The 12,304-nt window shown below is 46.2% G+C and overlaps 1 protein-coding gene across 2 annotated transcripts in view; it reads right to left on the bottom strand.

The window, feature by feature from the left end:
* Positions 1-8,134: 8,134 nt before the first annotated feature.
* The window catches only part of CDYL (chromodomain Y like), a 153,365-nt gene continuing 149,195 nt past the window's right edge, over positions 8,135-12,304 (bottom strand). For both annotated transcript variants that reach the window (XM_033863784.2, XM_073810275.1), the window contains 2 exons: positions 10,561-10,704; positions 8,135-9,769 (listed from right to left, as the gene is read on the bottom strand). In XM_033863784.2, the coding sequence (XP_033719675.1) occupies positions 9,611-9,769; positions 10,561-10,704 (303 nt within the window). In that variant the 3' untranslated portion in view covers positions 8,135-9,610. The remainder of the gene's footprint in view (positions 9,770-10,560; positions 10,705-12,304) is intronic.

The following is a 12,304-nucleotide window of genomic DNA, read 5'->3' as shown; positions in this document are numbered from 1 at the left end:
CCACTGCCATTTTTACCAAGCAGATATTTGTCCGCATCTTCAGAGACACCATCATAATGTTCCCTGGAGGACAGGGAGTTTTCTGGAATGTTGTCAGCCCTTCCTCTGTTGCCAAGCAGTGAAGCTGTTTTTTTTTTTTTATAGAGGGGTGATTTTTTTAAAAATTAATTTTTTTTTTTTTTGGCTGTGTTGGGTCTTTGTTTCTGTGTGTGGTCTTCCTCTAATTGTGACAAGCGGGGGCTACTCTTTGTCACGGTGCGTGAGCGTCTCATTGCAGTGGCTTCTCTTTTTTTTTTTAACATCTTTATTGGGGTATAATTGCTTTACAATGGTGTGTTAGTTTCTGCTTTATAACAAAGTGAATCAGTCATACATAAACATATGTTCCCATATGTCTTCCCTCTTGCGTCTCCCTCCCTCCCACCCTCCCTATCCCACCCCTCCAGGCTGTCACAAAGCACCGAGCCAATATCCCTGTGCCATGCGGCTGCTTCCCACTAGCTATCTACCTTACTACGTTTGTTAGTGTGTATATGTCCATGACTCTCTCTCGCCCTGTCACAGCTCACCCTTCCCCCTCCCCATAACCTCAAGTCCGTTCTCTAGGAGGTCTGTGTCTTTATTCCTGCCTTACCCTAGGTACTTCATGACATTTTTTTTTCTTAAATTCCATATATATGTGTTAGCATACGGTATTTGTCTTTTTCTTTCTGACTGACTTCACTCTGTATATGACAGACTCTAGGTCTATCCACCTCATTACAAATAGCTCAATTTCGTTTCTTTTTATGGCTGAGTAATATTCCATTATATATATGTGCCACATCTTCTTTATCCATTCATCCGATGATGGACACTTAGGTTGTTTCCATCTCCGGGCTATTGTAAATAGAGCTGCAATGAACATTTTGGTACCTGACTCTTTGAATTTTGGTTTTCTCAGGGTATATGCCCAGTAGTGGGATTGCTGGGTCATATGGTAGTTCTATTTGTAGTTTTTTAAGGAAACTCCATACTGTTCTCCATAGTGGCTGTACCAATTCACATTCCCACCAGCAGTGCAAGAGGGTTCCCTTTTCTCCACAGCCTCTCCAGCATTTATTGTTTCTAGATTTTTTGATGATGGCCATTCTGACTGGTGTGAGATGATATCTCATTGTAGTTTTGATTTGAATTTCTCTAATGATTAATGATGTTGAGCATTCTTTCATGTGTTTGTTGGCAGTCTGTATATCTTCTTTGGAGAAATGTCTATTTAGGTCTTCTGCCCATTTTTGGATTGGGTTGTTTGTTTTTTTGTTATTGAGCTGCATGAGCTTCTTGTATATTTTGGAGATTAGTCCTTTGTCGGTTGCTTCATTTGCAAATATTTTCTCCCATTCTTAGGGTTGTCTTTTGGTCTTGTTTATGGTTTCCTTTGCTGTGCAAAAGCTTTGAAGTTTCATTAGGTCCCATTTTTTATTTTTATTTTTATTTCCATTACTCTAGGAGGTGGGTCAGAAAGGATCTTGCTGTGATTTATGTCACAGTGTTCTTCCTATGTTTTCCTCTAAGAGTTTGATAGTTTCTGGCCTTACATTTAGGTCTTTAATCCATTTTGAGCTTATTTTTGTGTATGGTGTTAGGGAGTGATCTAATCTCATACTTTTACATGTACCTGTCCAGTTTTCCCAGCAGCAGTGGCTTCTCTTGTGGAGCATGGGCTCTAGGCACGTGGGCTCAGTAATTGTGGCTCATGGGCTCTAGAGTGCAGGCTCGGTAGTTGTGGCGCATGGGCTTAGTTGCTTCATGGCATGTGGGATCTTGCCGGACCAGGGCTCGAACCCGTGTCCCCTGCATTGGCAGGTGGATTCTTAACCACGGTGCCACCAGGGAAGCCCCGAGGCGTGATACTTTATTTTCATTTTTTAAATTGAGGTATAGTTGATTTACAGTATTATATAAGTTTCATGTATACGACATAGTTATTCACAAATTTTAAACCTTTAAATAACTTCACTTATAGTTATTATAAAATATTGGCTATATTCCCTGCACTGTACAATATATCCTTGTAGTTTATTTTATACAGAGTTTGTGCCTCTTAATCCCCTACCCCTATCTTGCCCCTCTTCCCACTGGTAACCACTAGTTCTCTACATGTGTGAGTTTGTTTCTTTTGTTATATTAACTAATTTGTTTTATTTTTTAGATTCCACATATAAGTGATATCCTATAGCATTTGTCTTTCTGTCTTATTTCACTAAGCATAATGACCTCCAAGTTGTTGCAAATGGCAAAATTTCATTCTTTTTATGGCTGAGTAGTATTCCATTATATGCTGCTACCACATGTTTATCCATTCATCTGCTGATGGACACTTAAGTTGCTTTCATATCTTGGCTATTATAAACAATACTGCTGTGAACATTGGAGTGCATGTGTCTTTTCCAGTTAGTGTTTTCATTTTCTTTGGATCTATACCCAGGAGTGGAATTGCTAGATCATATGGTGGTTCTATTTTTAGTTATTTGAGGAACCTCCATACTTTTTTCTGTGGTGGCTGTACCAATTTACATTCCCACCAGCAGTGTACCAGGGTTCCCTTTTTCCACATCTTCACCAACATTTGTTATTAGTCTTTTTTTATTTTTGGTTGTGCCACGCGGCATATGAGATCTTAGTTCCCTGACCAAGGATTGTGCCCTCTGCAGTGGAAGTGTGGAGTCTTAACCACTGGACTGCCAGGGAAATCCCTTAATGGTCTTTTTGATGATAGCCATTCTGACAGGTGTGAGATAGCTCATTATGGTTTTGATCTGCATTTTTCTGATTAACAATATTGAGCATCTTATGTGCCTGTTGGTCATCTGTATGTCTTTGGAAAAATGTCTACTCAGGTCTTCTGCCTATGTTTTAAGTTCATATATATATATATATATATATATATATATATATAGTGTGTGTGTGTGTGTGTGGTACGCGGGCCTCTCACTGTTGTGGCCTCTCCCGTTGCGGAGCGCAGGCTCAGCAGCCATGGCTCAGAGTCCTAGCCACTCCGCGGCATGTAGGATCTTCCCGGACCGGGGCATGAACCCGTGTCTCCTGCATCGGCAGGCGGACTCTCAACCACTGCGCCACCAGGGAAGCCCTAAGTTGTTTATATTTTTGATGTTGAGTTGTATGAACTTTTTATGTATTATGGACATTAACCCTTTATCGATCATATCATTTACAAATAATTTCTCATTCCTTTAGGTTGTCTTTTCATTTTGTCAGTGGTTTCCTTTGCTCTGCAAAAGCTTTTAAGTTTACTTAGGTTCCATTTGTTTACTTTTGCTTTTGTTTCCTTTGCCTTAGGAGACAGATGCAAATTGCTATGTTTATGTCAGTGTTCTGCCTGTGTTCTCTTCTAAGAGCTTTATGGTTTGTGATCTTACATTTAGGTCTTCAATCCATTTTGAGTTTATTTTTGTATATGGTGTTAGGAAATGTACTAATTTCTTTCTTTTACGTGTAGCTGTCCAGTTTTCCCTGCACCAGTTATGGAAGAGACTGTCTTTCCTCCACTGTATATTGTCTCCTTTGTCATAGGTTAATTGACTGTAAGTGCATGGGTTTATTTCTGGGCTGTCTATTCTGTTCCATTGATCTAGGTGTCTGTTTCTGTGCCAGTACCATACAGTTCTGCTTACTACAGCACTGTATAGTCTTAAGTCTATACAATTCTTCCAATTCTGTTCTTTCTCAAGATCGTTTGGGCTATTCAGGGTCTCTTGTGTTTCTATACAAATTTTAAAATTATTTGTTCTAGTTCTGTGAAAAATACCATTGGTATTTTGATAGGGATAGCATTGAATATGTAGATTGCCTTGGGTAATTGGTCATTATAACAATATTAATGCTTTAAATCCATGAATATGATGTATCTTTCCATACGTTTGTGTCATCTCCAGTTTTTTTCATCAGTGTCTTATAGTTTTCCGATTGCAGGTCTTTAGCTTCCTTAGGTAGGTTTATTACTAGGTATTTTATTCTTTCCTGATGCAATTGTACATGGAATTGTTTCCTTAATTTCTCTTCCTGAGTGTGTATAGAAATTCAACAGATTTCTGTATATTAATTTTGTATTACAAATTTACTGAATCATTGATGAGGGCTAGTAGTTTTCTGGTGGTGTCCTTAGGATTTTCTGTGTATAGTATCATGTCATCTGCAAACAATGATAATTTAACTCCTTCCTTTCCAATTTGGATTCCTTTTTTTTTCTTGTGTGAGTGCCGTGGCTAGGACTTCCAATACTGTGTTGAATAAAAGTGGCAAGAGTGGGCATCCTTGTCTTGTTCCTGATCTTAGAGAAAATGCTTTCAGCATTTTACCACTGAATATAATGTTAGCTGTGGGCTTATCATATATGGCCTTTGTTATGTTGAGGTATGTTCCCTCTATACCCACTTCTGGAGAGTTTTTATCATAAATGGATGTTGAATTGTATCAAGTGCTTTTTCTGCATCTATTGAGATCATATGGTTTTTATTCTTTAGCTTAATGTGGTGCATAACATTGATTAATTTGTGGATATCGAAAAATTCTCACATCCCTGGGTTAAATCCCACTTGATCATGGTATGATCCTTTTGTGTGTGTGTGTGTGTGTGTGTGTGTGTGGTACGCGGGCCTCTCACTGCTGTGGCCTCTCCCGTTGCGGAGCACAGGCTCTGGATGCGCAGGCCCAGCGGCCATGGCTCATGGGCCCAGCGGCTCTGCGGCATGTGGGATCTTCCCGGACCGGGGCACGAACCCGTGTCCCCTGCATCGGCAGGCGGACTCTCAACCACTGCACCACCAGGGAAGCCCGGTATGATCCTTTTAATGTAGTTGCATTTGGTTTGCTAATATTTTGTTTAGGATTTTTGCATGTATGTTAATCAGTGATATTGGCATGTAATTTTTTTTTGTGGTATCTTTGTCTGGTTTTGGTATCAAGGTGATGCTGGACTCACAGAATGAGTTCAAAAGTGTTCCTTCCTCTGCAGTTGTTTTGGAATAGTGTGAGGAGGATGGGTGTTAAGTGTTTTTCAATGTGTGGAAGAATTCACCTGTGAGGCCATTTGGTCCTGGACTTTTGTTTGGGAGGCTTTTTAAAAGTTACTGATTCAGTTTCATTACTGGTAATTGGTCTCTTCATATTTTCTGTTTCTTCCTGGTTCAGTCTTGGGAGGTTGTACATTTCTAGGAACTTGTCAATTTCCTCAAGGTTGTCCATTTTATTGGGATATAACTATATAGTCTAGTATATACTATAGTTTGTAGTAGTCTCTTATCCTTTGTATTGAAGGGCAGCAGGGCTGCCCTTTACGGTGTAGGTTTACGGTTTCTGTTGTAACTTCTCCTTTTTCATATCTGATCTTCTTGATTTGGGCCCTGTCTTTTTTTCTTAATGAGTCTGCCTAAAGGTTTATGAATTTTCTTTTCAAAGAACTAGCTCTTAGTTTCACTGATCTTTTCTATTGTTTTTTTCTGTACTTCATTTATTTTTGCTCTGATCTTTTATGACTTCTTTCCTTCTGCTAACTTTGGGTTTTCTTTGTTCCTTTTCTAGTTCCTTTAGGTGTAAGGTTCGGTTGTTTGAGATTTCTCATTTCCTGATGTAAGGTTGTATTACTATGAACTTCCCTCTTAGAGCTGTGACCCATAGATTTTCGGATCATTGTTATCATTTTCATTTGCTAGTGGGCAGAACCAGGGCCCAGCTGGTCCCAGGACAGGTGCTGGTCTGCCGGTTGAGGGGCTTTGGATGTCCTGTGGCTGGGTCTGCCTGCCGGTGGGTGGTCCTGAGGCTTGCTGCGCGGGGCTGAGGATTCTGGGGCTGGTACCCACTGATGGGTAGAGATGGGCCGAGATGGGCCTTGGGGTCTCTGGCCGCTGGGCCCTGGGTGTCCGTGGTGTAGTGCATGTGTGCTGGTGTGTGGGGCTGGGTCCTGGGCCCTCTGGAGGGGCAGGACCATGTCCAGGGATGGCTGTGGGCTCAGGGGGGTCTTAAGGCAGCTTGTGTGTGCACCCAGTTAGTCGCGTGGCCTGACACACCTCAGTCCTGGTGCCTACAGGCTGGTGGGGGGCGGGAGGGGCTGGGTCCTGAGGCCAGTAAGCTGGAGGGAGATCCAAAGTGTCGCTTGCCGTCACCAGGGTCCTCGTGAGGTTTCGTGTGGTCCGTTAAAAGAGTGAAGTCTATTCCCCCCCACCCCGGGACTCCTGAGAGCCCTGCTGCCCTTCAAAGCCAAATGTCCTGGGGGCTTGTGTTCCTGCCACAGACTCTTAGAGTGAGGAGTCTGATGTGGGGCTCAGACCCTGTATCCTCTGGGAGAATCTCTGCACTTGTAGTGATTCTCACGTCTGTGGGCTGCCCACCTGGGTGATGGGACTCGGCTACGTTGCGACTCTGCCCTTCCTACCCATGTCGCTCGTTCTTTGTATCTTTAGTTGTAGAAGATACTTTCTGGTAGATTCCGGGCTTTTTCATTGACGGTGGTTCTGCAAATAGTTTTGATTTTAGGCCTGCCTGTGAGAGGTGAGCTCAGGGTCTCTCTACTCCGCTGTCCTGGCTGACCTCCTTGAGGATGTTTACTTCTGTGTGTTAGCATAGAGATCTCTTGGTGGACTGGTCCAGCTCCTCCAGATGCAGAATAGTTTGTAGACCATCAAGATTCTAGGGTGGTAGGTCCAGCCTCTGCTTGAAAGAGCCCTAAATCCTGAGCTGCCAGGCAGCCTCAATCAACCCCCCCGCCTCCACCCACCACTTCCATGCACAGGACTGTGGGCTCACAGGGTGCAGAATGGACTGGATTCTCCAGGCCACCCTCTGCCCATCCGCACTGCAGGCGTAGAAGAGCCAAGCTACTTGTCCTGGGCCCAATACCCTAGATGTTTGAGTCTCAGCCCTGAGGTGCTGATTTAAATGGTTTTGTGGGCATCCAGAGTTTTCTAGGCTCTCCAGATGATTCTAATACGCAACAAAGTCCGGCAACCACCGCTTTGCACTCCCCATGGCCAGTTTCTATCTCAGTTTGGTTTTGGTGAGTCAGGGTGCTGGGGGAGGAGCGGTGGCATCTGGGGAGCATTAGCTGCTCCTGGGCCCAGACACTCACAGGCTCTGTGATGATGAGCAGGCCCTTGGCCCCTCTGAGCCTGTTTCCTCACGTATAAAGCTGAACAAGTGGGCTTCCCTGGTGGTGCAGTGGTTGAGAGTCCGCCTGCCAATGCAGGGGACATGGGTTCGAGCCCTGGTCCGGGAAGATCCCACAGGCTGCGGAGCAACTAAGCCCGTGTGCCACAACTACTGAGCCCATGTGTCACAACTACTGAAGCCCATGTGCTTAGAGCCCATGCTCTGCAACAAGGGAAGCCACTGCAATGAGAGGCCCACGTGCTGCAATGAAGACCCAATGCAGCCCAAAATAAATAAATTAAAAAAGCTAAACAGGTACATGCAATGTCGCAGAGTCACGATGTCACTCAAGTTCTGGGCTTTGCTCCAGGGCCTAAAGGCACTTGGAGGACTGTTTAATCTGCCTGGAGTCTCTCCCTTACCGTGGAGGGCAGGGCCCCCCTGGCACGTTCTGGAGGTCACCAGAGCATCTAGGACAGTAAGGGCAGGGCTGGGGAAAGCTGGTTGCGGAAGGGACAGAAAGGTCAGTGACAAGAGGCCACCAGAGGGGCTGAAGCAGATGAGGGCAGTGACAGACCCAGCAGCCAAGAGCCCCATGCCACACATTGTCCCTCTCGTGATGTGTCACTACTTGGTAGAGCCAGTTCTCTAACACAGTTTCCTTCTTTTGCATCCATTTGTTCGTATTAGTATAAGCCAACTGAAGGACGAGGAGGTTGGACCCCTGAGGTGGCCGGGAGGCGAGCCCCTGGCCCTGGCCCTCTGGGCTCCGGCCGGGCCCAGAGGCTTTCCCCTTCTTCCGCTCTCTGGCCAAGAGGGGCAGTGGGGTGGTCCTAGTCGGCTGCCTTCCACCTGCTTCTGGTTACACTGTGGGCGTGGGTTTCCCTTAAGCTGTCAAATGTGATATGCCCGCGTGTGTATAGTTCACACAAAATGTAAACGTCTCTTGAGGAACTTCAGAAGTGAAGAATTACCAGAGAAACATTTCGAATGTGTTAAGAAATATTAGTTTTATTTAACCAGTTTTCACAGCTGAATATTTATTCTATAAAAACTTTACAGATTGTACAGTTTATATATAGTTCAAACTACTGAACGAAAAAAGTAGGTCCCACAGATGCAAAAATACTGCACCAGCCAATCCATGGTAAAGGCAGATTTACACGCTGTACAGCTCTCCACGAGGCCGGGAGGTGGTCGGTTCTAAGTATAAACTTCAAAACTGTACAAAAATAAGGTTTTGATTTTATTTCATTCTTCATACATTCAATATGATTGCAAGCTCAGAAGCCTACCGAGTGATAGGCCTCTGGAATCAGGAATCAGTCCTCACTCCTGGTGGGAATGCGGACGTCTATTTACACAGGGCACTCTTGGACAGCATCCTGTACTTGGTATATTGTGTAGACATGAAAGCAGAGACCAAGAACATTAAACGTCGATATAAGGTAGTTCTTTCTCTTAAAAAGGAGTTTCTGCATTTAATAGTGTGCCAAAAGAATTTTAACTTATTAAATAAAATATATTCTAAGTGAACCTAAAAATTACACTTTATAAACATAAAAATACTTTATTTTTGGTGTAATACATCAATCATATCTGCAAATAGAAAACCAAAACTGTATATAAAGGAGTTCTCACCCAGTAACAAGAAGCGCTTACACAGTTATTTTTTCAAATGGGTCAGAAAAATTAATTATAAACCCCTATAACTTAGATCATACTTAGCTATTCAGTGATTCGCTAACACTGCAACATAAGCTTTCCCCTAGAGAGAGAGTGGTTTCTTTCTGTTAACTGGGTAAGAATCGGACATATTTAAGAAAGGGCAGAATTAACTGATTTCTCAGCGTGAATCCTAGGCGTGTTTTAGTCTGGGGGTATTATTCAGCAGTGGGTGTTTAATCAGAAATACTTATTCTTTTAGGATAAGTCTTCCTTTTGATTGAGAATTTTCCATCTCTGAGGTTTTGTACCTTCCTGGAGACAAGGGCATGCCTCGGATCTTTCCGTATTTCTATTTGGGGTGGGGTGGGGGTGAGGCGGGCTAACACCTCTTTAGATTCTGTTTTCTAGAAGGAAAAAACAAGGAAAACAAACAATATTCCAGACTTTTCTGACACTCAAACCAGGAAAACACACTTCTTTTTTATACAGTACTAGCCAAAGATAACAAAAAGTAGAGCCTCAAAGAGCAGCCCAGAGCTCACAATTTATACTTTTATACTTGTGTGTGTATTAAGTATAAAATAATGACGTTTGGACAAAGGAGCTTTGTAGTTATTTATTTTAAAGTTACAGTACTTAAAAACTCCTTGGTAATAAATAGCTTGGCTGTTTCAAGTCCTGCTCCCAAGCGTGAGCTCCACGTGAACCTGTTTCAGGCTGTGAGGGTGGGTCCGCGCCCCCGGGAGCCCCAGCCGGCCTGCGCGATGCGACTCCAGGGTCGTCTGGGGCAGCCCGGCCGTCAGAACTCGTCGATCTTCCTCTGCAGGTACTTGAGCATGGAGTCCATGCCCTGGGCCGAGCCCCAGATCTTCTTCAGCACCTCGCACTCCCGCTCGTTGGCCTGCTCCAGCTCCAGCTTCATGTTGCAGCGCACCAGGGCCTTGGATTCCTCGAGCACCTGTGCCAGACAATGAGCTGTGATTAGCGGGGACTGTAGCTGCAAGCGCTGGCTCCTCGCTGCCTCCAAGCTTACGGAGGCAGTTAGCAAACCCGACGAGCCACCTGGTAAGAAGGTGACCAGACATCTCACGATACGTGTCAGGCCCGATATAGGTATAATGTGTATCTCATTCACTGTGGATACTGGACAAATTGTTCACTTCAAAGGGCTGTTAAGCTAATTCACAACAGAGCTGTGCTGCTTTCCATGCCCTGGTCCTGCCCCAGCGGTGTGACCAGGCTTGGGCCTGAGCTACGGCTGTGGGGCCCCTGCCCCCAGCGTGGACCCTGTCCACGCCTGTGATACTCACTGAGAATGCCCACCCCGGGAGTTTTCTAACCGGAATTTAATTTCGGTAACGAGTTGTGGGAGGCCTGGGACAGCCTAGATGGGAGTTGTGTCAGTATGAAATAACATTTCACCCAATGCAATTTTGTTATAAGACTGTTACCCAGCACACTTATCAAACAAAAACCAAAGTCCACTGAGGGAGAAGTAAGTGCGGTTGTGCGAAAAGGGCTTTGGAAACAGTAAAGAACTTTAGAAACGTTGCTTTTTGCAGACTTGCACAGGACACTGAGGTGACTGACTCTCAGCTTGACCTGCACTCCTCGGCTCCCGGGTATCTGCAGAGGGAGGGCAAGGTCAGCAGCGGCCCGAGCCCAGCCTCCGGTGCCCCCTGTGCGTGCCCTGCAGGGAAAGGTCGCGGTGAGAGCACTGACAGGCGGAAGAGAAGGAACTGGACGTACGACCGGGTTACAGGAGGCGAGCTCCTTAATGCGGACCATGACTTCCTGGGTGAAGGTCCCGGGCCAGAACACCTGGGAGACCAGGCCCTTGCCGCACGCCTCCTGCGCCGTCAGCTTCCGTCCACTGAGCAGCATTTCGTTCGCCTGGAAGGAAGAAAGAGCAGAGGGCGCGTGAGACGCGGGAGGGCACGGCAGGGAGGACACAGCCCGAAAACTCAGCCCTGAGATTTCAGACTGTGCGCGAGTAACACACGGGAGATGCCATCAACGGGGGACGCAACTACCGGCCGGAGAGTTTCAAGATGTAAAAGGCTTATTTTGTGACGTAGAACAGAACCAAGGAATCTAAATTAAAGAAGGTCTCTCTGCTATAGATCTGAAGTTACTGGCATGTCCCTCCCCGCCTGCCGCTGCCCAGTGCCAGCCATTCCCACGTGTGGACTCATTCAGCACACGAACCGGTTTCCCAGGCAACAGGCACAAGCAAGGCTAATGGCAATTGGTGGTTTTAGGGATTTGCACCAGGCACAGAACTGCTACCCAACGTTTTCTATGTCAGAGAGGCCAACGGTCAGAGCAAGGTTCTAAGGGCAGGGATGTTTCTGCTGCACGGTAACTCGGCAGCCACGGTTAACATCCACACGGTAAAAATAAACTCTGTGGGACCTGGATGACCACTTAGTCTGCTTAAGAGGGTCTGACCACAGTTACTTCATGGAAGAAGTTCACATCTGCAGATGTTAAAATCAATTTCATACACACTTTTTTTTAAAACTTGGTCCTGGACTTAGGTCACTTTTCAGGTCTCAACACAAGTATGGGTTTTATCTCATTCGAACGACAGGCTCAGGTACTGCAATAAGGAGAAAGGAGAGAATCTATCTGACAAAGAAACCTCACCCTATTCTGCTGTGACAATTTCCTCTCCGTAGTTTATCCTGAAGACTCATGAAGACTTGACAACGAGCTTCGAGGCTCCGGTAAAACAAACTTTTTTCCAAAAGAGGTAAAACCCTTGTTACGAAAGGCCCTGCTGGTACTGAGACGTCTCAGCTGACAGACTGTGCACCTCCTGGAACCCACCGGTGCGGCTGGAAAGCAGATGCCTGCGCATCTACTGGCCTTTCAGCGTAGGGCGGGGAGCCAGGTCCCGTCTCCCAGCTCGTGTTTCTATGCACTCCACTGCATCGTGCAGACAGGACCACAAGCCAGGCACTGAGCGTGGAGCATGTTCTCAAGACCGACGTGAACGCCAGGGTCTGAGCTCGGATGGTGGACGTAGACACTGCCGGCCCTGGGCCGTCTGGAGTGCGAGTGACGGGGCGGGCGTCCTCAGCCCCTCGCCGTCACTTCCTTGAACATCGTTTTCTGCCACGTGGAGGTCACTTACTGCTCCCCCTACCCCGTCTCTCCTTCCCTTTTCTGGACGCTGAGGCCTGGGGCCAGTGACGGCCAGTCGTGAGCTGTCCTTGCTGCCTGGCTTCCTTCACGAGAACCGGCTCGCCCCTACCTGCTGTTACGGGAAAGCCGGCCCCTACTCGGCCTTCCTACTCCAGGTGGGGGGATGCACAGGGCAATGCGGGGCAGGTCTGCACAGACCCCAGAAAGTGCAGTGCCTGGCTGTACGCGGCTCCCCCGGGCAGGCCTGGTATGGGGGGGGGCGGCAGGGGGCATCCACCACGTGAACCTAGTGGCTGGTGCAGCCGCTGTCTCTGCAGCTCCAGCCGGACACCAGGGCCAAGCT

This window comes from Tursiops truncatus, chromosome 10 (genome assembly GCF_011762595.2).
Source record: "Tursiops truncatus isolate mTurTru1 chromosome 10, mTurTru1.mat.Y, whole genome shotgun sequence".
In the NCBI taxonomy this organism is placed as follows: domain Eukaryota; kingdom Metazoa; phylum Chordata; class Mammalia; order Artiodactyla; family Delphinidae; genus Tursiops; species Tursiops truncatus.
This window is presented reverse-complemented; position numbering and strand designations above follow the sequence as displayed.